Source organism: Phacochoerus africanus, chromosome 14, assembly GCF_016906955.1.
Source record: "Phacochoerus africanus isolate WHEZ1 chromosome 14, ROS_Pafr_v1, whole genome shotgun sequence".
NCBI lineage: Eukaryota > Metazoa > Chordata > Mammalia > Artiodactyla > Suidae > Phacochoerus > Phacochoerus africanus.
In genome coordinates this window covers 6,025,450-6,049,458 of record NC_062557.1, presented here as the reverse complement: position 1 = coordinate 6,049,458, position 24,009 = coordinate 6,025,450, and the positions used below count along the sequence as shown (strand labels likewise).

The following is a 24,009-nucleotide window of genomic DNA, read 5'->3' as shown; positions in this document are numbered from 1 at the left end:
CGGGCTTTGGGCCGGGGCCCCGGTTCTAGCTCACCTTCAGTGGATTGGCCAGCAGCATGACCTGGGTGATGGCTGCAGGTGGCTGGATGGGGCTAAATGGAGAGAGTTCTGTCCCAGAGGGTGGCTGCAGCTTCACTTTCATTGACTAGAGAGAAGGAGAGAAGCTCCTCTGAAGAGAGATATGGCAAGTGCCCTGAGATGGAACAGTGGCCACAGTGGACGCGCTGCCTGCTGGAGGCAACGGGTGCAGGACAGAGGTGATCGTGCCTCCGGAGGCCCCAGGAAGCCGGGTACAGGTACCTTGGGCACTGCGGCCTGCAGCACGATGCTCTTGATAGGCAAGGGAGCCGTATTCAGCATGGACACGACCACCACCAGTACATCAGGCCGTCCTGGGGGACACTCCTTGGCAAAATGGAAGAGGATGCGGAAGCCATTTTTATCATAGGCCGTCACAGGAAGGGCACTGCCTGTAAGAAGAGGCATGTGACTGTGGCAGGAGAGAGGGCCAAGGAGCCTCAACAAGCACCGGGGCAGCCCTGCAACGGGGGCCTGGGGAAGTGCCTCCGCAGAACTCCTGAGTAGCAGCGGGAACCGGCCCAGGCCGAGACGGCAGTGGGGTGGGCCAGGTTTGGCTCTAAGGGACCCGGGCAAGAAAAGCCTGTACCCACCCACCCCTCTCTGTTCCCAACAACCCTGCAAGCTGTGCGCCACAGCCCCCAACCCCACCCCGAGCCTGCAACACCTACTAGGCTTGATAGATTCCAGGGGGACGTGGACACTGGCCAGGGACAGCTCGGGCCCCTCCATGGGGCTGCCCTGGGGCTGGAAGGCAGGTGGCTGGAAAAGAGGGCTGCCGGGCCCCGTGGAGAAGGGGAGGAGAGGCCTAGCTGAGGTGCTGGCGGGGAGCAGAGGGGAGGCGGCCGCCCCGGGGAAGAAACTGGAGGAGCCAGGCTTCACCAGGCCCGAGGTCCTAGGAAGCAAGGAGGACAAGGCCCGTCAGAGACCAGGCAGCTGCCGGCTGCCCCTCACCAAGGCCTCCCAGGCCAGAGCCGGCTCCCTCCCGCCCCACGATTCCAGCCCACGGACCAGACTGAAAGGGCAACAGCCTCGACCCCTGCAGCTGCCTCTGGTTCTGCCAAGCCCGCCCTCCCCAACTCCCCACCCCACTCATTACATTTTGGCCTCTTCTAGAAGCTGATCCAGGGCATCAAGCTGGTGCAGGGTGCTGTTGCCCAAAGCTGAACCGTGGTGCCCGGGGGCTGTGGGCTCGGCTTTGGGGGCTGCAGTTGGGGCCAGTCCAGCAGAGAACAAGAAGGGGCCTGCACTGGAAGCAGGAACGCTGGCTGCGGCCCCAGGAGCCTGGGAGTTGCCTGTGGGGGCTGCTGAGGGCTGGAGGAGAGGCCCGTCTGAGGGGCTGCGGACACCCGGCCCAGGTTTGGAGCTGAAGAAGTCCAGGTCCGACTGTTGGTTCTATGAGGAATGGACAGTGTGAGTGAGCGGCAGGCCCTGCAGGCCGCAGAGGATCAGGGCTTCCCACCTGCACCCCTTTCCCGGGAGCCCCGGGGCCAGGCTTCTGTACCAGCGCCCTCTGAGGGTGGGCCAGGGACAGCACTTTGGTGCTATCCCAGCTGTAGGAGGTGGTGCCCTGGGGCTCAGCTGGGGACTAGTCAGGAGGGAGGTACTAGGAAGTGAAGGTTCTGTGGGGTCACCTGTGCCCGTACCTGGAACAGGGGCCACTGGCTGCTTCCCGCAGACTCCCTGGGAGGAGCAGTGGGGGCGGGGTCCGTGAGGCCTGAGAACCGAGAAGAGGCCCCAGCTGCTTGAGGAAGTCACATGACAAAAGGGACGGCAGGGGGTGACGGGGTGGGGTGGGGAGAAGGTGACCCACAGGCAACCTGCTCTTCAGTCCTTATTTGAAGGGGCACCTTCAGGGAGAGCAAGATACTGGTTCCACCTGTGGTCATGCGCAGCCTGCCCTGGGGGCCTGCCCCGCTCCCCGCCCCGCCAGAAGCCCGTACAGACCCCCGCAGAGGACTCACCTAAGCAGAGCAGCTCCTCATCCAACAGGCAGAGGGCCGGGCTCGTGCTGTTGGGCCCCGGGGGGACCTCAGCCTGGCTGGACAAGTGGCTGCGCCCAGGTGCCGAGGCCTGGGGGGGTGGCGGGAGGGTAGGGATGCTGGTGGGGGCGATGGGGGCCGGGGACGAGCTGCTTGGGGCATCCGACTCGGCGAGGTCGATGAGTGTGGCCTGGTGAGTGGAAGGGTTGTTTCCTGGATGGGCGAATGGGAGGGGACAGGAGTAATTAGGGGCCACTTGAGTGGCTGCACAGGAGGGAGAGGCAGGGAAGACCCTGGGTGCATCTCCAGGCCTCCGGGAGCTGGAGGACCGCTTGGAGAGGCTCAGAATCCTCTCAGGCACTGTGGGGTGGCACATTGGTCGTCCTGCTGGTGGGGACTGGGGCTTGTTTGGAGGGGTCGGGGGTGGGGAACCGGAGCATTTTACCTTCAGAATCAGGAAGGGCTGAGGTGGCCACCTCACCGTTGATGACCTGCCCTTCGACGACTGTTTTATAAGAGTTGATGACCCGGGAAAGGTTGTCACTGGCCTGCAGGATGTCCCCTAGATCAGGAAAGAGACCTCTCACTCCTGGTCCCAACGATGCCCCCCACCACAGAAAGAGCCAAATTCTTAGGTCATCGTTGTCAACCACTCACTCACCCAAAGTATTGTCATTGTCTTCCGTCTCACTGGCGAGTTTGAACAACGCCCGCCTTTTGTTCTCACACCGGTCAAACAGCTCCTAGAAGAGACCCAGATATAAAAACTGCAGCTCGGGAGTTCCCGTCGTGGCGCACTGGTTAACGAATCCGACTAGGAACCATGAGGTTGCGGGTTCAGTCCCTGCCCTTGCTCAGTGGGTTAACGATCCGGCGTTGCCGTGAGCTGTGGTGTAGGTTGCAGACGCGGCTCGGATCCCGCGTTGCTGGGGCTCTGGCGTAGGCCGGTGGCTACAGCTCCGATTCAACCCCTAGCCTGGGAACCTCCATATGCCGTGGGAGCGGCCCAAGAAATAGCAACAACAACAACAAAAAAGACAAAAAAAAAGAGGGAAAAAAAAATCATTAAAAACTGCAGCTCCCAGGGCTTGTGGAGCTCAACCGGTAGGGCCTTTGTGCCTAGAAAAACCCACGGGCAGGTGCTGGCAGAGCTGGGCTCAGAGCACACGTCTTCCCGCCACCAGCCTCCACCACTGTCACTCAAGACACCTGCTCAGGAGAGGCCACCAGGATGAGTGAGAGGAAGTGTGACCCTCTGGCCTCAGAATTCAGAGCATCCACGTGACTGAGATCGGCAGAGCGTGGCCCTCCGCCCAAGTGTCCCCAAGCCAGAAGGCAGGCAGCAGGGGTGGATCTGCAGAGTTTCAGGCAGCTCTGCCCCGCTGAGCACAGCAGCTACGGTTCGTGTGTCAAACAGGGGCCACCCCCGTGCCACCCGGCCGCCGAGCTGATTAACACGGGAGGAACCCCTCCCGCCCCGGCGTGGAGCGGCCTCTCAGGGCAGGGATGCGGGAAGGGCCTACCTTCATGAGCTCTTTATCTGCCTCTGAGGAATCCTCTTGGCTGTAATGAAGCAGCATCTCGCTGAGCAGCTTGACGTTGTTGCTGACCTCCTCCAAAGTGTGCAGGCGCTTGGTCACTTTCTGGATCCGCGCCTCATCCTGCGTCAGAGGACCAAGGAGAAAGCTCAACCGGACTCGTCCCGCTGCGCCCCAGAATCCCACCTTTCCAGAGCGCAGGCGCCGGGGCCCCAGAAGCTCCCGTCAACGCTCACGGGCCCCTGGGAACCACTGGCCTCAGACCCGAATCGACAGTTTGTCCTTCGAAGCGACAGCCCGCCCTCGCTCGCACTCAGCCTCCTCTACTCTTGCTCCCCCAGAAACTCCCGTCCTCCTCCTCCCAGGGGAGGGCCGGGGACAGGGCACGGGGCCTCCTCCCCCAGGCTTCCCACTCACCTCCTTCACCATGGACTTGATGAGCTTGTTGGCCTCCTGCAGGTCGTCTGGGTTCTTGCTCTTCAACAACTTGGCTAAGAGCTGGGAGTGGAGGGACGGGAGGTAAAGGCCCAGGCAGCGAGCTCCCACGGAGGAGCCAGCCCAGCTCTCACCCGAGGACCCACAATCCCCCGTGCACCTTACCTTGGATTTCTCCTCGTCGTCAAAAACAGGGTTTTTAGGACGAGGCGGTGGAGAGGGGATCAGCGTCCTGTCCACAGGGAGCAGCGGGTCAGACTGCACGATGCCTGCAAGGGGACAGGGCAGCGTTGGCACCCTGCTGCCCTTCCTCACCCACAGGGGGCCTCCTTGTGACTTCTGGGCCTGCAGGCCATGCTCCCCCTTCCCCTCCAACTGTCTTAGGCTGACACCCCTCGTTCCTTCCAGGCTTGGCAGCCTCTGGGGCCGCTCTGAGGCTGAGGCCAGGCAGGTACGTGCCCTGTCTCTTCAGCATGTGGTAGGCATCCTTGATCTTTGATTCCTCTGCCAGGGCCAACGTCCAGCTGTAGAGCAGCTCAATGACCTTGGTCTTCACCTTCTCAGACACCCGGTCCCCCAGGTACTAAGAGGCAAAAAGAAATGAGAAAACCTGGTGAGTGCGGTCTGGAGGCAGACAGGGGAAGGCCCTCTTCACAGCAATGCCATGGCTGCTCACTGGCCCCAGGCCTGCAGCGGGAGCTGTGTGACAGCAGCGGGGGGAGGGGAGCCACACCGTGGTTGGGGCCGGGGGCAGGGCCTCCACACTGGGTTCCACGCACAATCTGGCGGAAACCACTGCGCTTTAGCTTGAATGCCTAGAGCGTAAGCAACTCCGGTGTGCAACAGAGCCAGCTGCTGGTGTCCGCATGAGACAGGCCGAGGAAAAATGATGGCTGTCAGTGGGAGCCCAGAGGCTGATGGGTCCCAGGCCCTCCACTGACACCTGCATAGCTGCTGCCACGTCACCTGTCACATTGAGGCTGGGAGCCCATCAGAGAAGGTGGTCGGTCCCTGTGACCCAAATGGTCATCCTGCGACCCTCGGGCAGCTCTGAGGACAGGCCCCAGGGGGGTCTCAGGTCCGTGGAGATGCTGGTTGGTCCAGTGACAGCCAGTAAGATGGGACGGGGGAGGGACACAAAATAAGTTCCTAGAAATGAGGAAACTGCCACTGACTGACCTTTGGAGAGACGACTTTGATCAACTCGTTCAAAAACCGGAACTTGCCCACTTCATTATGGAATCTCCTGCCGCAGTTCTTCATGCAGGCCTCCAGCACCTGCACACGGGAAGGCGAGGCGCTCAGCAACCGGGTCTGGCTGGGAGCAGCACCCGGCCAGACCCCGCACATAGGCAGCGCTGAACACTCACCCACGTAAAGAACTAAACAGAAGTTGTGTGCACTGCCCCAGGGGACATCAGGCAGCAGGACTACAGACAAAAGCTTCCCTCAAATTGCAAACCTCGGAGTTCCCGTCATGGTACAGCGGACATGAACCCGACTAGGAACCATGAGGTTGCAGGTTTGATCCCTGGCCCCACTCAGTGGGTTAAGGATCCAGCATTAACCTGAGCTGTGGTGCAGGTCGTAGACACAGCCCTGATCCAGTGTTGCTGTGGCTCTGGTGTAGGCTGGCGGCTATGGATCCGATCTGATCCCTAGCTTGGAAACCTCCGTATGCTGAGGGTGCGGCCCTAAAAAGCAAAAACAAAAAAACAAAAAACCAAACCTCTCCTGGGGATGCTCGACAAGAGTAAGAAAAACCCCGAGACCCAGATACCAGGACAGTGAATATCAGTCCTGGCAGGTGCCTGCCGGCAAGGTTCTGCCCTCCAGTTTTACAGATGGAGAAAAAGGCCCAGAGATGACACATTTCTCTGACTCAGGGTCCAGGGTTCTTTCCATAAGCTGATCAATGTTTTGGGGAGACGGGAAAGAATGTTTCAATTCTGTTTTCTTGGAGTTCCCATTGTGGTGCAGCGGGAACGAATCCGACTAGTATCCATTTGGACACGAGTTCAATCCCTGACCTCAAGAGTGGGTTAAAGATTCGGCATTGCCATGAGCTGTGGTGTAGATTGCAGACACGGCCCATATTCCACGTTGCTGTGGCTGTGGTGTAGGCCAGCAGCTGTAACTCTGATTCGACACCTAACCTGGGAACCTCTATATACTGCAGGTGTGGCCCTGAAAAGCTAAATAAATAAATTCCATTTTCTCCATTTCAGATGACATGTTATTCTCCCTCCCCTGCCCCATCGCTTTTCCTTCTGGGGCTCATAAGGCTGCCTTCAGCGTCCCTGTGCTGCTGTTGTGGCCCCGGTGCCCACAGCTGATGCCCAGGAGCACCCCCTGGGTGCTGCCCCCTTCCCTGGCTTCCATCTTTGTAAAGCAGGGATTTTCAACTACACCACTACTGACATTTGGGGCCAGTCACTCGTTGTAGAAGCATGTCCTGTGTGTTACAGGGTGCTAAGCAGCAACCTGCCCTCTACCCACTAGAAAGTGCCAGTAGCATCCCCTGATGTGTGTACCCACTAGAAGTGCCAGTAGCATCCCCTGATGTGTGACACCCAAAAATGTCTCCAGACATCCCCCAGTATACACTGGGGGACAAAACTCTCAAGAACCACCTCTTTAAGACCTTCACTGGGAGTTACAGTCGTGGTGCAGCGGAAACCACTCTGACTAGGAACCATGAGGTTGCAGGTTCGATCCCTGGTTGATCGCTCAGTGGGTTAAGGACCTGGCGTTGCCGTGAACTGTGGTGTAGCTCGCAGACACAGCCTGGATCTGGTGTTGCTGTGGCTGTAGTGTCGGCTGGCCGCTGTAGCTCTGACTAGACCCCTAGTCTGGGAACCTCCATATGCCTCGGGTGTGGCCCTGAAAAGCCAAAAAAAAAAAAAAAAAAAAAGGCCTCCACTGTCCGGTGGACACAGCAGAGGCATGCACGCAGGCTAAGTGCCTGTCCCATGACCATGGCCGTTTCCTGCCCTTCCAGAAGGCAGGGGAGAAAGCTGGGAACCCTGGTTTAGAGGAGAGCCTGAAGACACCCGAGTGCCACACCCAGCTCCATGTCTTTTATCCTCTCGGTCTGAATAAACGCCAAGATCTGCCCATTGGTGTGATGCCTTCACTAGTAACTGACGTTACTTCTAGCCACAGAAGGAATTACCCTTGGCCAGCTCTTACCTGGCACGATAGCTCTGTCAGCATCTCTCCGAGCAGCCTTTTCCGAGCCCCGCCCAGGGCCCTGTCCCGGCTCCCTCCCTCCACCACTTGGCGCCTCCCACTAGATCTTGTGCGCACACTTCTGTGTCTGAGACACTCAGTGCCTGGCACAGGGACACACATCTGTAGAACAGCTGAGCGAACAAGGTGCAGGTATATCTAGTTTGCACCAAGGATACTCAGCTGGCTTAGGAGAGAGACCTGACCCCCCTCAGAGATCCCAGCAGGTTCATGAAGGGCCACCATCAGCATGAAAAACCTACCGTCAGGGCCTGGACCGCCTCCCATTCCTGCGGAGACTGGATCTTATGCGCCAGCAGTCGGACGGCGATCTGTGGCCTGGGAAATAGCAGGCCACTTTCAGGACACTGAGCCTCGGCCATCTGGCCAGCCCTCCTTGACCACAGCTTTTGACTCTTCCAGGCACCTGTCCCTCGCCTGCCCCCTAACCGCTTTGAGACTCACCCTTCAAGCTCTTTGTTGATTTGATCACAAAAGCCAATTATGTACTCCCAGTCCTCCTGGCGGTTGGAAGGATTGGTGGCTTTATCTTGGGACAGAACAAAGAAGAGGACAATTATTATAAGGAGCAAAGAGGACACCACGGAAGGTTCTCCTCACATTTTTTAGGCACTGATGCTGTTTGTTTCCAAACGTCTTCTCCAGTAGAGAAGACCCAACAGTCCGGTCAGACGGCAGGTCTAACACAAACACCGCTATCTGTCTAGTATTTTTAAAGTCACAGATGACAGAGAACACACATCTAAGCCTCTCATTTTAAGGTAAGCTAACAACATTTATTGAATCTCTCTAAGCAACAGTCATTGTGCCGTCTGTCCCTGGGGTCGCAGAACCAGCGCCTGAGCTTTCATAATCAGCACCCGCAAGTTTCAATGGTCTTCCATGATTAAGGACAAGCACAGGAGTTGAAGAGCCCTCAGTGGGTCACTGAGGGTTTAAACTCCTGGAGCTAGATGTCAAGTCTCCGAGTCCTTGGGGTGGGTCCCCTCTTCTCCGTTATCCCCAAAAGCGGTACTTATAACAGAGGACGGCCCCAGCTGAGGGTGGTTAAATGTATTCCCGGCTCTGATTTAGATCTTGGAGTCTGCCTTTTCCAGAAAGTACTCCCAAGCTGCTTGCTAAATTTAGGGCTTCAGATTCAGAAGACAAACGGAAGCCTGAAGGCGTATGTCCTTTTTCAAACACCAGGTTCCTCCTGCAGATTTCCACAAGGGCCAAAAGCAGGGTGAGAGCCTGGAAAAAGCCCATCCCAACAAGGGGTGTTGTCAGAAGTTCCTGAATTCTGATTTCTCGTGACCGTGTTCCCTTAACTTCCTTTTTTTTCCCCCCTCTCTTCCAACATTAAAAACACTAGCTCCATAACCAAATCCTAAGAGGGACTCCCAGCCACCCTCCCATCCTCCACCATCCTCCAGGGGTCACAAGAGGTCACCAGACGCCACCCAGAGGCAGAGGGAACACCTGCAGCACTTCTGCTCTGGTTCCAAGAAAATTCTGATGTCACTCCTCAATCTTGAAAAGATAATTAGCAGCCCCTTCAAAATGGCGTATGCTAGGAGTTCCTATTGTAGCCCAAGGGGAAATGAATCTGACTAGCATCCAGGAGGACACAGGTTCAATCCCTGGCCTTGCTCAGTGGGTTAAGGACCCAGTGTTGCCATGAGCTATCGGGTAGGTTGCAGGTGGGGCTCGGATCTGACGTTGCCACGAGCTGTGGTGCAGGCCGGCAGCTACAACTCCAATTTGACCCCCAGCCTGGGAACCTCCATATGCCGCGGGTGTGACCCTAAAAAGACAGGAAAAGAAAACAAAAACAAAAAGCATATGCTGGAAGGGAAAGAAGATTAAATCTATCAAGAGTGGCTATTTACTGCCAGGGTGACCCACGGGCTGTCTCCTTCCAGAGACCCTAAGTCTTTCCCACCAGGTACCTGGTGTCTGAAATTTGCTCAGGCATTAGCGTAGCTTTGCTACTAACCCCCATCATTTGAGAGGCTTAAGGTTCTCCTACGACATCAAGAGGCTGAGGGATACGAAATAAGAAGGTCTGAGGAGCCACACCCTGTCACTATTATCATTTGACCTCGTGGTGTAAGACAAGAAGCCCATTCACTTTTGCTGAAGGCGACTCACAAAACACCTTACATCTTACGGATACAGGGTACAGTGTGGACACCCCCTCCCCGCCACATACTTAAGCTACGGGCATTCACCTAGCGATGTATCCTGCCCGGGCCCGCCACAATTCCTGCAGCGTTTCCGCTTCCAAGAATGCTCCCACTTACTTTCCACTTATGTTCAACATCTCTAGAATCTCGCTTCCTTCCTCGCTCCCTCTGTTTTTCTTTTCCAGCCATCCTGCAGCTTATAGACTTCCAGAGATCAGATCCAAGTGGCAGTTTCAACCAATGCTACAGCTGTGGCAACACCCACTGATCCTTTAACCCACTGGGCCGGGGGCGGTGCTGGGGCCCGAACCTGCATCCCACTGCTGCAGAGACACTGCTGATCCTGTTGCACCACAGCAGGACCTCCCCTTCCTCTTTGATAGACCTTTTTACTGCAGACCTGCAGGGAGCTCTCCACCTATACATGAACAAAAAAGGCCCTGGTCAGAGTTTCTGCTGTGGTGCGACGGCATCAGTGACATCTCTGAGGCACTGGGAAATGGGTTCAATCCTCAGCCCTCCACAGTAGGTTAAAGGATCCAGCATTGCCACTGCAACTGTGATCTGATCCCTGGCCCAGGAACTCCATATGCCTCAGAGCAGCCAAAAAAGAAAGAGGGGAGAAAAAAAAAAAAAGGCCCTGGTTTCAGGCACGGTTGGTCCCACTTCTGGGTCTCTCCTCCAACTCTCCTCCAGCTCAGTCTCCCACAGGATGCGGAAGCAGCTCGGGGGATAACTCTGGGTGACTCAACCTCTCCACCTGCCCACTGCCAAGCCCCGGCAGATGCACACAGGCTTCTCCCACTCAACATTCTCCTTCACCTGGCACCCAGGTGACACCGGAGCCTCCCCTGCAGATCCTGCCTTCTAGAACCACCCCTCCAGGCTCTACTCTGACTCAAGATTTCTATTTTCGGGTCGCCGTTGAAAGCCTTATTCTAGTCTGAGTCTTCGCCTCCAGATTTCCTGTTCATTTGCAACTTAATTCCATCACTAGCCTTGACGGTCGAGTAGGGATGAAAACAGCAGCATTGGGCTACCCCATCCTAACAGGGCTCAGAGGCGACAAGTTCTAGGTAGCAAATGACTTAGAAATAAGCAGAGGCAAGGACATGGATGGAAAAGGCGTCAAGGAGTTCCTGTTGTGGCTCAGCAGAAACAAATCTGACTAGCATCCATGAGGTTGTGGGTTCGATCCCTGGCCTTGCTCAGTGGGTTAAGGATCCATGAGCTGCGGTGTAGGTTGAAGATGCAGCTTGGACCCTGCGTTGCTGTGGCCATGGTGTAGGCCAGCAGCTGTAGCTCCGATTGGACCCCTAGCTTGGGAACATCCACGTGCTGCAGGGGCAACCCTTAAAAGCAAAAAAAGAAAAAAAAGAAGGGAGCCGAGAGTCAACCTTCAGTGCTAGGGTCTAGCACCAAGGGAGACTTAGTCAATCACCAGGTCTCTGGCGAGCACCCACAGAGAATGAGGCACAGGGCAGGCTGGGCCCTGGAGGGACTACAGGAAAGTCCAAGATCTGCGCCCCACCCTTGAGGAGGTTATGTGCTTCCAGCGCAACCACATGAGATATAACCAGAGTAAGAAACAAGATGGGGTGTGATTTAAAGGGCTAATTTGGTGCAGAAACAGGTCTAAATACAAACTCATCACTTCTCCTTCCTGACTTCCCTGTTTCTATACATGGTGCCACCACTCAAAAGCTCCTTTTGCCCGCACCCCCAGGCACCGGGTTGAATCCCATCAGACTCCTTCCCTCTCACCATTTCCATTAGTGAGTCCTGATTCCTTCCTTCACAGTGTCTTGGGGTGGAGGGCACGCCCACAGCATGTGCAAGTTCCCCGGCCAGGGATCGAACCCACGCCACAGAATTAACCAGAGCCACACAGTGACAATGCTGGATCCTTAACCTGCTGGGCCACCAGGAGGCTCAATGTCTTTTCAAAACTCTTGCTTCCTTTCTTTTCTTTTCTGCTTTTTAGGGCTGCACCTGCAGCATATGGAAGTTCCCAGACTAGGGGTGTGATCAGAGTTGCAGCTGCCAGTCTACACCACTGCCACGGCAATGCCAGATCCTTAACCCCTGAGTGAGGCCAGGGATCAAACCCTTGTCCTCATAGATACTAGTAGGATCTGTTTCTGCTAAGCCACAACAGGAACTCGTCATTTCCTTTCTTATTCCTGCCCCTACCTCCTTACTTCTCACCTGTTTCCAGAACTTCTGCCCTAATCCATTCTATATCAAAACCCCATCTCAACCATCACTAACACGGATTTAAGCAGGTACGGTAGGATCTGGGCCTCATGGCTGTAGAAACTTAAACTTCTTGGGCTGGAATTCAAGCTGGTTCAGAACTTGGTTCTAACCTCCCAGCTTTCCCTATTAGCTCCTACAGGAACTCCTTGCTTGAAACAGCCAAACACGTGTTACTGTGTGCCCCAAATATGGTTTGTTCCCTCCAGATCACTGTCTGGCGTTTTCCTAGCCAGTTTTCTTGTCTTTAAGGCCTTGCATGAATGCTCTCTCCCCACCGGGAGAATCATCCTTCACTCCACTTATCTCTAATTTCCCAAAGAAACGATCTGCATTTTAGCATTTATGGCCCTTGCCACTGTCTTTTCACTTAAAAATGTTTTAGGAGTTCCCTGATGGCCCGGCAGGTTGAGGATCCACTGTTATCACTGCTGTGGTATGGGTTCAATCCCTGACATGCCACAGGCAGGGCCAAAAAAAAGGCTTTATTCACTCCAGCATCACCTTTACCAAACTGAAGGCACAGACCATCTGAACTTCTAAATTTTCATAACACCTCACATAGCAGGTATTCATTAAACACTAACTGTGGTAATGACCGAACTTTAGAAAAGGCTGAAGTCATCAAGAGATGGTTTGTGGGGAAGGAGGGTGGGGTTTAAAGCATTTAGTGGAGCAAAGGAGAAACAGGACTTTCAGATAAGGAGAGGAATTAGCCTTGGGGAGACAAGAACATCCAACCAACCAAAGCAAAGAAGAACATCAGGAGGAGTTCCTGTCCTGGCTCAGTGGTTAACGACTCCGACTAGGAACCATGGGGTTGCGGGTTTGATCCCTGGCCCATATGCTGCGGGTGGGGCCCTAAAAAGACCAAAAAAATAAAAATAAAAGACCCCCACCACATCAGGAGGCAGCTGCGGGGGAGCAGCCCTGGAATGACTTGACTAAACAGAAGTGCTTTTCTGGGAGGAGAATGCAGAAGGGACTGGGAAGGGGAGGAGGGGCACCCCGAGACACTGGGCCCAGCAGAGGTTTCTGCAATAATTCTGGCAAAACAGGGAGTGACAAGGACATAGACTAAGCACGAGCATGTAGACAAATCTAACACTGAGGAACCCTGCGACAAAAAGAAATGAGAATTTAAAGATTACATTGACTTTTTTTTTTTTTTGGTCTTTTCTAGGGCTGCTCCCGTGGCATATGGAGGTTCCCAGGCTAGGGGTTGAATCGGAGCTGTAGCCACCGGCCTACACCACAGCTCATGGCAACGCCGGATCCTTAACCCACTGAGCAAGGCCAGGGATCGAACCTGCAACCTCATGGTTCCTAGTTGGATTCGTTGACCACTGCACCACGGCAGGAACTCCTAGATTGACCTTTTAATGAAAGCATGATTTCCCTTGTAGGTTCCTGGTATTATCTATGGATGGCTTGCTTGGGGTGCAGATTTTGGGGACCGTTTTTATAAAGGTGTGAAGAGAGGGGCTGGCTACAAGGCATGGAACATGCCTTAAGAAAAGGCAGATGTTCTGTTATCTTGAAGATTTCAAAGGCATTTATTAGCAGCAGTCAACGCAACTTAATCAGTTGACAGGTAGCTGGATGGATGCTTGTGGAATGGCGAGAAGAAAATAAACAACTGTGGATTTTAAGAAATGTTTTTTACAAGCAAAAAAAAAAAAAAGATGGTGCTGCACTCCAAGCAATGATCTATTCGATTGGTACACTTTAGAACTGTGAAGGTGGACAGAGAGTAAGAATGGAATTCTCTTAACACTACCCCAAATATCACTCTAAGAATGAGGAAAGGGTCAAAAGCCAGTCTCAGCTCTACAGATACCCTCCCCCTACCCCCTCATCATTTCTACTCTTCCTCAGAAACAGATATATGTCTCTTCTTTCAAACTATAACTCTAAACCTAGCCTATGAAACTCAGCTCAGGTCATTTAAATTACTCCAATGTCCTCATTAATATCTGTGAATGGAACCAATTCCAATGTGCTTATTATCTGGTTGGGTGGCTCTGGGCAAGTGAATTGACTAGAGTCAGGGTGTGCTCTTTTTGTGACACTGTGATAGTACCTGCTTGCTAGGATACTTGACAAATGAATTAAATGAACGTCTTTGGAGCACTCTTAGCTCCTTGGAGAACAGTTCCATATATACAGAAGACTTTGTGACCTCCCTGCAACTGCAGATTTCGCTAATGTAACCTAAGTTCAATCACCTGAACAGGGTTTCTTATTAAGTAAAGGCAGGCAAGGAGCTCCCGCTTTGGCACAACGGCATCAGTGGTGTCTTGGGAGCGGTGGGACACCGGTTGGATCCCCAGCACAGTGGGTTAAGGAACCGGTGTTGCCGCAGCTGTGGCTCTTGGCTGTGGCTCATATCTGATCCCTGGCCTGGGATCCCCATATGCCGCGGGTCGGCCAAAAAGAAAAAAAGAAAAGTCAGGCAACTGGAGGAAAGAGTCATCACCTCCAAGAGCCCGGAGGCTCTAGTAAATAACAGATCTCCGCACAAGGCACTGTCTAAGCATCTTGCCTGCTGCCTTATCACCCTGTTCAATTTGTCTTCACTGAAAGAGACCTCCAGGTGCCTCCTCTAAACCACAGATAAAATAATATTAACCCTTGAGCCAAATACTACCTGGTAGGGTTAAACCGTTATTTCTTTAACAGCAATATACATTAGTAATCATAGCAATAGGCCGCTATAATTACAGCATCAGGCAGCGCCTCTCAGGTTTGCTCAGTATAGGTTATCAACGAAGGACTCCTTAAGATATGCAGGGCGGGGGTGGGGAACACAGCTTTCACCATATTTTGGTCACTGCAGGAAAAAGGTAAAGCCCTGTTCTCTCTCTCACTTTAGATTCTCACTTCAAACATTCAGCCTGCGCGAGGAGGTCACTTCTCCTCGAATACAGGTTCACAATTCTGAAGCTATGCTTGCTCATCGGCACCGCCGCTTCCGAAGCTTCAGCCCAAATCCGGAGCTTTTCCCTTGGTCAGGAAGGCGCAGGGGTTCCTAGAGTCAAAAGCCACGCGCGTCCCCACCACAGCTGCCCCAAAGCGCCGGATGACTATCAGCCCGAAGCACTTGGCTGTAGCTTTCTCGAAACCCAGGAGGCCCGGACCGGACCCGAGCTCACGCCGCGGCGCGCGGAAGCGGGAGCAGGCGCCGCAGCACAGGGTGCAGGAGCCCGGGCGCCCTGACGGGGAAGGGGCGTGATCGCGAGACGCTCCCAGAGCGGGCGATGCCTGCCGCAGCTGCCATGCAGCGCCACCGCGGGGCCCGGGGAAGGGGCAGAAGGGTGTGGAGAGGGGCGGCTCGGCGGCTTGAGGGCAGGCACAAGCGACCGGGGCTACTCACTCAGCCAGGACTCCAGGCTCTCCCCTTCCGCCTCCGCCATATTGCAGCCGCCCGGGCCGGCCCCGCGGCCTCAAACCTCGCGAGAACCTGCAAGAGCTGAGCCGGGGCGGGGCCTGCATAGGGCCCTGAGAAGAGAGAGCGCCGCCACCGAGGGTTGCGCCAGGCTGCGGCGAATGATGGGAGCGCGAATGCTTCCTTTTGACTCTTCACGTTAGACCCCGGTGTGAGAGACTCTTAAGGCCCCCATAGGGTGAAGCCCAGGTTTAGGAGCCTGTGCCGCCTTTCCCGGACTTCTGTCACCAGCTCAGGCGCACCGAGGGCAGTCTCTGTGGGGTCCTCGTGGCCAGCCAAGATGGCTGCCCCCGCGGTGAAGGCTGCGCGAGGGTGGTCGCCCTCGGCCTTGGGCGTGCGGATTGCCGTCCTCCGGTTTCCAGGGTGAGAGGGCAGCCTGTAGCTGGGAGGCCGTTTGGGTCTTCACGGAGAGATCTGCTGGAAAGGAAGAGGGGACGTAGACAGGCCGCGCGGGAACCAGGGGGCTGGGATGTCCGGCTCCATGGCTCTTTAACCAGCAGGGCGACTTTGGGTCAGTCTGAAGACATAGTGACTTCCCGCCCGCTCGAGGGGTTCTAACTTAGCGCCGAAAGTGCGATCCTGCTAAAGAACGCAGAGCTGGGGTTTTCTTTGTTGGAAGGTAGGGGGAGAGATGCATAGGCGGGGCGCCTATCCCGAGTTTCAGGCCTGTCCTTACCGTTGGCACTTCCTGGCCTGTTTGGGGGAAAGTTCTCCTCCTGCTTGGGACGGGAACCAGAATTATCGGGGTTCACCTTTGGCTAGCGGTCTCCGCGCCGCTCTCACTCGTCGGCGGATTGGCACCCTTGCCTATTGTTAAGTCAAGCTATTTCACTTGTGGAGTCAGCTATTGCCCTCCTCTTCCTCTTCCTCTTCCCCGCCTCCAGGCTAACCCAGGTGAGGTGGAGCCGCTATGGTCCTGAATACAAGGATCCCCAGATTGACAAGGAATATTACCGCAAGCCGTTGGCGGAGCAGACGGAGGAGGAGAAGTATGAGCGGGATCTCAGGAAGACGCAACTTATCAAAGCCGCCCCCGCGACCAAAACAAGTTCTGTGTTTGAAGACCCGGTGATCAGGTTAGAAGGAAACAAAGTTTTTTTCCAAGGACCGGGACTCTACCAGGGAGGGTCTATAGTAAGGATTCCCTGACACGGCCTTGAGAGGCTAAACATGTTGCTTTTCTCCTTGAAGTAAATTCACCAACATGATGATGAAAGGAGGAAACAAAGTACTGGCCAGATCCCTCATGACACAGGTAAACAGTCCCTCTGCTTTTCCCCGTAGCTTTGTACTTGGCTCTTTCGTTTTAGCATGAAAAAAAGTGGATTCTGTAGCTGTCGTTGAAATTAACTTTCCTGTATGCATGTGTGGGAGTGGGGCTTTAATGAAGTCCTGCAGGAGTCAACAGCTACCATTCCTCATCCCCACATCCCAAATCTTAGCCCACTCTTTCTTTCCTGGTCCAGGGAAGAGGGAGACACTGAAGATCCTGGTTTCAGCAGTGCGGAGGGAGGAGCTGCACAGTTAGAGAACAACAGTGTGACGGGAGTAAAGGGCAAGATCCTAGCTCAGCTGGGAAGACCCTTTAGGGAGCCCGGGGCAGCCTCTTCCGTGGTCTCATTGCAGACGCTGGAAGCTGTGAAGAGAAAGCAGTTTGCCAAGTACCATGCTGCCTCTGCTGAGGAACAAGCAACCATCGAACGCAACCCTTATACCATCTTCCACCAGGCCCTGAAAAACTGTGAGCCTGTGATCGGGCTGGTACCCATCCTCAAGGGTGGCCATTTCTACCAGGTGAGTGGTCAGGACGGGAAGGCAGGGCTGCTCCTGTGAAACGAGGTGGGGGTGGGAGGGCCTAGGGTAGGGCCAAGATTGATAGCTTTCTAGGGACCAGGAAGTGTCAGCATCTGCTCATCTGGGTCCCATACTGTAAAGATTACAGACAGAAGATGGAAGAGGGCAAAAAATGTATCCAAATGACCTCCCACCCCCCTTTCTGTCCAGTATTCTGTGTTCTAAACTTTAAGCTTCCCGTGGTGAGGGACTGTATTTAGACCTCATCTTTATACACCAGTGTCTAGCATAGCACTTGACTGATGCTTCATCACCATTTGTTGAACTGAACCAGGTGCTCCCACTGTAGCACTTAATTGTATTTCATCGTCATTGTTGTAGGTAGATGTTCTAGTCTTTCCTTTTTCAACATAAACTTCATGGGGGTAGACTTTCTCCTTGATATCTGCGTCCCTAGGGTCTAGCATGGTGCCTGGCACATAGTGGGGGGCTGGCAAATGATTCTTGGACAGGAGACTACCCATGATCTGAGTTGGCTGTCACCCTAGCTGACAGGGCTTTTCCCAGAGGTGCCTGTATCAGTTTGGCTGAGCTCTCTTTAGAGGTTAAAGAGGCCAGTGCTTGGAGTTCCCGTTGTGGCACAGCAGAAACTAATCCGACTAGGAACCATGAGGTTGCAGATTGGATCCCTGGCCTCCATCAGTGGGTTAAGGATCCGGCGTTGCCATGAGCTATGGTGTAGGTTGCAGACTCAACTTGGATCTGGCATTGCTGTGGCTATGGCAAAGGGTGACAGCTGTAGCTCCAATTAGACCCCTAGCCTGGGAACCTCCATATGCCACAAGTTCGGCCCTAAGATGCAAAAAAAAAATAGAAAAAGGAAAAAGAAAAAAAGGCCAGTGCTCGAGAAGTGTTTGCTCATTGACTGCCTATGATGTCTGCACTGAGCTCAGCCAGGGGTGAGGGAAGCTCCCAGAGGAAAAGCCAGGCCCCTCTCCTGGAGCCTTGCCAGGGCTGGCCCAGAGGGGCCCCTGCAGCTGCTTCTTAGAGCTCAAGGTGGGGAGGAGTCTGCAGTCCAGGCAAGTTCATCGACTGACCTGCCCACGGCCCGCCTTCCCAGGTCCCTGTGCCGCTAGCTGATCGGCGTCGCCGCTTCCTGGCCATGAAGTGGATGATCACTGAGTGCAGGGAGAAGAAGCATCGGCGGGTGCTGATGCCGGAGAAGCTGTCGCAGGAGCTGCTGGAGGCTTTTCACAACCAGGGCCCTGTGATCAAGAGGAAGCATGACATGCACAAGATGGCCGAGGCCAACCGCGCGCTGGCCCACTACCGCTGGTGGTAGAGGGCAGCCGGGGGCTGGCGAGGCCTGGCGCTCTCTGCTGCAGGAACCAGTGGGAACCGATGGGAGCCCCTGCCATGCTGAGAAACACCTGGGGTTTAAGAGTCTAGTTCCCTTTAAAGGGCCGGCAGGCCTCATGAGAACGATGGAGCAGCGTGTTGATTGCTGTGAGTCCTTTCTTTGGGGGCTAGAACTCGCTCTCCCTGCCCCATCTCCTTGCAAAGAGGAGACATAGCAACTTGGATTTCCAAGACACAGGCTTGTCCAGCCTTCTCTTCTCTCAGCTTGGGGCAGAACTTTGGGCGATACGAAAGGAAGCAGTTTTAGTATCAGAAAATGTTTATTAGAAAATTCTCATCCTGAAGTGGTGTGGCTTGCGATGTGGTAGTGCCCTTCATTAAAACCAGCGGCAGGAAGGGTGCTTGGCTCCAAAGTGATCCTTGTACAAAATGTATAAAAAGCAGTGTGACTTGTGCTCTGCTTCTCTCTTTGATACCCCAAAGCACCCCACCCATGGCGATGGCTCCCCATTTTCCAGATGGGGAACTGAGGCACCAAGCTAGCTGCTGCAGTGATGGTTAGTGCAGTGCTTGTCAGGAGTTGCCCTTCTCTGCCTGGTCCAGGTTGAAGGGGATGAGAGAAAGGCTGATGGAACTGGGGCAGGTGTGTAGGGTCTTCCCATCCTGGGGTCAGGGAAGGAAGGTGCTCAGGGCCGCACCGCCGTGTGAGTGGGAAACGAGTGCTTTTGAAAGTCTGGAAGGTGAGACAAGGACCCCACTGCCAGGTTGGGGAGTGGGTAGGAGAAAGGCCAGCGCTGCTGGGGAGGAAGCCTGGTCTGGGGCCCTAGTCCGATAGCTCGCTGTAGTAGTACTTGTGGGCAGCTGGGGTCGTCTTCCAGCCGGCCGCCCGGAACTCGATGGTCTCCAGCAGCAGCAGCTGGGCCAGGGAGCTGAGGCCCGTTGGGAGCAGGAAGCCATCCCGGATCAGGACAAAGAGCTCATCCATACGCTGCCTGTTCATCTTCTCCAGCTGCTCCCCGACGCGATGCAGCTGCAGCACCAGGCAGTCCACCTGCAGGGGGCAGCGGGAGGTGACCCCGGGCAGAGCCAGCCTGTCACACAGAGCAGCCATTTACTGAGCATGTGCTGTGTGCCAGGCACCAGGGTTGGGCCTGTACACACGCTTCCCCACTTCATCCTCACAGCACCCAGTGGGCCCTGGCCACTGCTTGCGTGAAAGGAGCAAGTTGAGAGATTTGCCTGAGGTCTCTCAGTGGGCTAGGCTGGACTGGACTCTGGCCCTGTCTTCAAACTGCTGCTTTTTTTTTTTTTTTTTTTTGTCTTTTGTCTTAGGGCTGCACTCTCAGCACACAGAGGTTCCCGGCTAGGGGTCTAATTGGAGCTGTAGCCACCAGCCTACACCACAGCCACAGCAACACGGGGTCCGAGCCCCATCTGCAACCTACACCATAGCTCTGGGCAATGCCAGATCCTTAACCCACTGAGCAACCTCATGGGTCCTAGCTGGATTCATTTCCACTGTGCCATGATGGGAACTCCTCCAAACTGCTTCTTAATCCTACTCCCCACCCCTCCCCCTATCTGGTTTCTGGGCCACCTGTACCCACAGCTGGCTGATGCTCACCATTCCTATCATAGGTTGGCCTTCCTACTGGGAAGGCAGCCTCTGAGCCAGGAGGCTTTGGCTGTTCTCTGCTCTGGATGGATTCCAGACCTAGCAACTTCCCCTGTAACTGTGACAGGCCTTAAATGCCCCCAGCAAGTGATGCCCTCGAAAGTCTCCAGGGACAGTGAGCTGGCATTCTGAGCTGCGCCAAAGACTACCTCCACAGCCTTCCATGCCCAGGCCACCCACCTCCTCCTCCTTGCTCAGACTGTCAGGCTGGGCCAGCCGGAAGAGGCAGTCGTAGACCGGGTTCACCAGGGCCATCATGGGCATGTTGTTCACCTGCGGGGGAGAATGAGCGCCACAGCACTGGCTTGGTGGCACAGGAGACAGGCCATCTCTGTCGCACGGGATGTGGCTGGTGGGGGTGGGGGGGCCCTCACCCTCAGGTAGTCAAAGATGTTGCAGATAAAGGTGACGTAGCAGACCCAGCCTTGCAGGGATCGTGCTCGAAGCTGCTCCCGAGCCTGGTACTCCTGCTGCAGCCGGTTGAGGAGTCCGCGGCGGAAGACACTCTGGCCGGCTTGCTTGCTCTCCGCCTGTGAGCGGGAGAAAGGCTGGTGAAGGGGCGTGACAGTGCTGTCACAATTCCACCCAAGCTTCCGAAGCTGAGGCCCCTGCTGTCCTCTCGTGCCTCTGAGGCCAGCCCTGTGCATTGCTGCCTGGCTAGCCAGGCCTCTGCCCACCTCTGAAGCACCTTCCTCCAAGCGTCTCCCCTCTGCTGTACCAACCCCACCCAACCTGAATGATGGCGTAGCACATGCGTCCTGCTTCCTTGCTGAACACACAGTCCTGCAGAGAATGGTCCACAATCACATTGGCCACCTTCTCCAAGTCCACGGCACCTGGATCTAGGGTAAAGACAGGTGGGGAATCTCGGGGTGCTTAATTATCACATTTGCCTCCACCTGCTTCTAAAGGCTCGGGATGTTCGCAGAAGAGCGAGCACTCCCGTGACACCCTTCCGTTTAAAGAGACCAGAGAACAGAAAGGAAACTGCACGCAGGAGCAGCTCTGGCCATGAGCCTCCTAGGGTGGCCCAATCAGCGGAAACAGGGAGGGTTACGCCGCTATTAGGGAATGGAGGATGCTGGGTTTTTAGGACACATCTTTTCCTGGCACAAGGGTGAGGACGGAACCCTGAATAACAATGTCTTTGACAGCCGTCCACCAAAGGAAGTGTTCTCACAATGCACACACGAGCCCCTGACAAGAGCGGGCCAGGCGGGGCCTCCCCACAGGCTTAGCTTGGCATGTGATAGGCATCGCTAATCGTTAGCTGAGTCAAACTTCTGTCCTGAGTGCTGCAGAAGGCACAGGTCCAGGACCATTACTTTCCTCCTCTGCCAAGCAGAACACTCCATCCTCTGTCCCAGGTCAGGCGGTGCTGCACACAGAAGAGAGCTGGTTGCAGCAACACAGAAACCAGGTCCTGTGTAAGGGCTTGAAGGGCAGGAACCGTGTCCTCTGTGCCTCGCCCTCCTGTCCTGCGTACGTAACCTTTTAAAAAACGCTTTATGGAGTTCCCGTCGTGGCGCAGTGGTTAACGAATCCAACTAGGAACCATAAGGTTGCAGGTTCAGTCCCTGGCCTTGCTCAGTGAGTTAAAGGATCCGGCGTTGCCGTGCGCTGTGGTGTAGGTCGCAGACACGCCTCGGATCCCACGTTGCTGTGGCTCTGGTGTAGGCTGGTGGCTACAGCTCCAATTAGACCCCTAGCCTGGGAAACTCAATATGCCACAGGAGTGGCCCAAGAAACAGCAAAAAAAGACAAAAAAAAAACGCTTTATGATTGGAAGGGTGACTCTATGATTCATACTCCCAAATACTGGCCTACATGGGCTTGTCTTCCAGTTCCAGAATTATGTTGCTGACTCCCATTCTCAGAAACTGAAGGGAGAGGCCTGGGCGTTACGGCTCAGTCCTCCGGTCCTGTCCCCCTGGGCCCTTCTGTGTAGCTCTGGACCCAGGCTCGGGAGGCTCCCCGCGCTCACCTTTGAGTGCTGTCTTCAGCAGCTGCTGGCTCTCTGCATCAAAAGACTGGATTCTGTACTCCTCTCTACCGGGCTCCCCCATGACCATCCAGCCTCAGGTGCTCTTTACTGGGGTGGGATGAGTGACAGCACCTGGGGAGGAGGAGCAGCGAAGGGAGAGGCCTTGGGTGTGGAGTGTGGCGCCAGGGTTCCCAGCCCTACGTGCCCTGGGCAGAACTGGCCAGTGCTTGGGACAGGTGCTCCTGGGCAGTCTTTGGCATTGGTTAGGTGCCCACAAAGCTTGGCTTCTGGTGGTGAGGCTGGCCAGGCACCTGCTGCTCAGTTAAAGAAGCCCTGCAGCTTCTGGGATTACACAAGAGGAAAGAGACAAGGGTGAATGCCTCTACTCTCCAGCCCCAACAGGAGGCAGGATTATTCTCAGCTGACACCAAGGCTGGGGTGGTGTGGGGTGTGATGGGCTGGGGGGATGAAGAGGTGGATAATTGGACACTTTTCCTGCCTATATAAGCCGGTCTGGAAGCTGCTGGTCCAGCATGATTCTCAGCGAGTGAGATGGCTACAGGCTCCACGCTGTGGACAGCTCTGTCCCTGCAGAGTTCCAAGCCCCTCTCCCCAACTCAACCTTAGTCAAAGTCCTCGGTCCAGAGGGCCCACCCCTCCAACCCACGGGATAAGGCTGGCAGAGGGCTGGGCGCAGAAGCGTCTCTGCCGCCCTGACGCCCCCTTTCCTGGCCAGCTTCTCCCCAGGATGGACTGGTTAAACTGGCCTCCTGAGTGGTAGAGACTCAGCCTGGCCCACCCAGGATTCCCAGTTCCTCAGTTTCATTCTAGATCCTTTCTCTTAAGGAGGGGAGCGGGATTACGTATCTTCCAGGAGTGGTCCCCCCTTTCCGGACTCGGAGATAGCCTTAGGGTTCTCCAGACCTGGGCATCTTCCCTAAGCTCGGAACGCCCTTCCCGGCGGCTCAGCGCAGCCCACCGTCCGGTGTCCCGTGGGGTGGAGAGATGGTGGGAGCGCCAGGACCCACCTGCCACGCCGGCGCCGCGCCCGCGTGCCCAGAGGCCGTCCGGCTGGCATGGTGCGCGCGGCCCGCGCCCGCGGCGCTGCTGGCGAGGCCGGCCGCGCCTTGCTGCCGCTTAGGTCACTTCCTAGTGCAGGGGGCGGGGCGGGGCCCAGGGCAGGGGGGCGGGGCCTGGCCCGGCCGCCTCGCCGACGCCACCTGCCGGAGCCCCGACGACGCTGCCCTCGCCGCGCCACCGGGCACGCCCGGAAGTTCGGAGCTTGGAGCCAGGCAGGACGCCGGTGACCCTGCTCCCACCGCCGCTATCCTCTCCTCACCTGGTTCTCCCACGGCCTGTCCGGGACCACAACGGCTGCTCGGCGCTGGGCCCGACGTGCTCCGCGGCCGGCATGAAGCCCTTGGTCTTGAGCGCTGGCACCCCCCCTTCGCCCCGCCCCCACACCAGGGCTCAGGTTAAAACGGGGTCAGGAGACTCGCCTGGCCGCGCGGTGTGGGAGGAGCCTGCGGGGGGGCGTGGCCTTCAGCCGAGGGGGTGGGAGGGCCGAGAGGATGGCTGGAGGGGAAGGACTTCGCAGGTGGTAGCTCTTTTACCCCCACCCCACCTCTCAAGGTGAGAGCGGGAAGGTGGTAAGGGCCAGATCGAGTCCAATTAAGCCCCTCTCCTACTCCAAATACACACGCTATTTACTGGTAAAACTAGTTGAAAATCAATGGGCTAACCCAAGAGAAAGGGTCCCAGGTGCCAGCTTGCAGAGGGGAGGTGTTAGGAGTGACCCTGAGATTGCGCAAGCCCCCTGGCTCAGTCTGTCTTGGTTGGGGCTGGGGAGAGGCGCGGGGCGCAGCAGTCCAGACAGGGCCACCCCTGAGGTCAGCCCTGGGTTGCAGGAGGGCACACAGAAGAGGCTGGCGAAGAACTGCCTTGTCCCATCGATTAGACAAGAAGTGGCCATGGCGGTTTTCTGTATCCAAAGCTCTCTCCTGTCAAGCTGGTCAGCAGAAAATGAACAAGGAAAACAGT

The 24,009-nt window shown here is 55.8% G+C and overlaps 3 protein-coding genes across 12 annotated transcripts in view; 1 reads left to right on the top strand and 2 right to left on the bottom strand.

Annotated features, from left to right (window-relative positions):
* The window catches only part of GGA3 (golgi associated, gamma adaptin ear containing, ARF binding protein 3), a 30,902-nt gene extending 15,634 nt beyond the window's left edge, over positions 1–15,268 (bottom strand). For 7 of the 8 annotated variants that reach the window (XR_007131769.1, XR_007131770.1, XR_007131771.1 and 4 more), the window contains exons 1-16: positions 15,086–15,268; positions 7,730–7,814; positions 7,528–7,603; positions 5,213–5,311; positions 4,493–4,616; positions 4,199–4,302; positions 4,016–4,096; positions 3,584–3,721; positions 2,722–2,803; positions 2,506–2,622; positions 2,043–2,273; positions 1,725–1,795; positions 1,178–1,473; positions 750–973; positions 301–470; positions 35–145 (exon numbers count right to left, since the gene is read on the bottom strand). Coding sequence is in view for 4 of the 8 variants with exons in the window: in XM_047757605.1 (XP_047613561.1) it covers positions 35–145; positions 301–470; positions 750–973; positions 1,178–1,473; positions 1,725–1,795; positions 2,043–2,273; positions 2,506–2,622; positions 2,722–2,803; positions 3,584–3,721; positions 4,016–4,096; positions 4,199–4,302; positions 4,493–4,616; positions 5,213–5,311; positions 7,528–7,603; positions 7,730–7,814; positions 15,086–15,125 (2,049 nt within the window). In the remaining 4 variants the exon portion in view is untranslated. Of the gene's footprint in view, positions 1–34; positions 146–300; positions 471–749; positions 974–1,177; positions 1,474–1,724; positions 1,796–2,042; positions 2,274–2,505; positions 2,623–2,721; positions 2,804–3,583; positions 3,722–4,015; positions 4,097–4,198; positions 4,303–4,492; positions 4,617–5,212; positions 5,312–7,527; positions 7,604–7,729; positions 7,815–14,592; positions 14,729–15,085 lie in introns of those variants that run through there. The other variant, XM_047757606.1, reaches the window with a different exon arrangement.
* Positions 15,269–15,390: 122 nt separating this feature from the next.
* On the top strand, positions 15,391–18,440 carry MRPS7 (mitochondrial ribosomal protein S7). The gene is made up of 5 exons (XM_047757627.1): positions 15,391–15,520; positions 16,042–16,233; positions 16,349–16,412; positions 16,784–16,951; positions 18,072–18,440. The coding sequence occupies exons 1-5, from the start codon at positions 15,438–15,440 to the stop codon at positions 18,291–18,293; spliced, it is 729 nt and encodes a 242-aa protein (XP_047613583.1). The 5' UTR covers positions 15,391–15,437; the 3' UTR covers positions 18,294–18,440.
* Positions 18,441–18,611: 171 nt separating this feature from the next.
* Positions 18,612–23,443, bottom strand: MIF4GD (MIF4G domain containing). 3 transcript variants are annotated; one of them, XM_047757628.1, is made up of 6 exons: positions 22,998–23,138; positions 21,970–22,101; positions 20,718–20,827; positions 20,360–20,515; positions 20,166–20,258; positions 18,612–19,361 (listed from the first exon to the last, which is right to left on the bottom strand). In XM_047757628.1, the coding sequence occupies exons 2-6, from the start codon at positions 22,055–22,057 to the stop codon at positions 19,134–19,136; spliced, it is 675 nt and encodes a 224-aa protein (XP_047613584.1). In that variant the 5' UTR covers positions 22,058–22,101; positions 22,998–23,138; the 3' UTR covers positions 18,612–19,133. The 3 variants fall into 3 exon arrangements, with proteins under 3 accessions (XP_047613584.1, XP_047613585.1, XP_047613586.1); XM_047757629.1 differs by lacking the exon at positions 22,998–23,138 and adding an exon at positions 23,309–23,443 and having other exon boundaries at positions 18,983–19,361; XM_047757630.1 differs by having other exon boundaries at positions 18,983–19,361; positions 22,894–23,071.
* Positions 23,444–24,009: the final 566 nt, after the last annotated feature.

Bases quoted from the DNA above. Each gene is read 5' to 3' on its own strand.
- MRPS7 (XM_047757627.1), top strand. From the start codon at position 15,438: ATGGCTGCCCCCGCGGTGAAGGCTGCGCGAGGGTGGTCGCCCTCGGCC. The intron at 16,234-16,348 runs GTTAGAAGGAAA...TTCTCCTTGAAG, and splicing joins TTTGAAGACCCGGTGATCAG to TAAATTCACCAACATGATGA. The intron at 16,952-18,071 runs GTGAGTGGTCAG...CCGCCTTCCCAG, and splicing joins AGGGTGGCCATTTCTACCAG to GTCCCTGTGCCGCTAGCTGA.
- MIF4GD (XM_047757629.1), bottom strand. From the start codon at position 22,057: ATGGTCATGGGGGAGCCCGGTAGAGAGGAGTACAGAATCCAGTCTTTT. The intron at 20,516-20,717 runs GTTGGGTGGGGT...TCCCGCTCACAG, and splicing joins TGTGCTACGCCATCATTCAG to GCGGAGAGCAAGCAAGCCGG. The intron at 20,259-20,359 runs GTGAGGGCCCCC...TCTCCCCCGCAG, and splicing joins ACATCTTTGACTACCTGAGG to GTGAACAACATGCCCATGAT.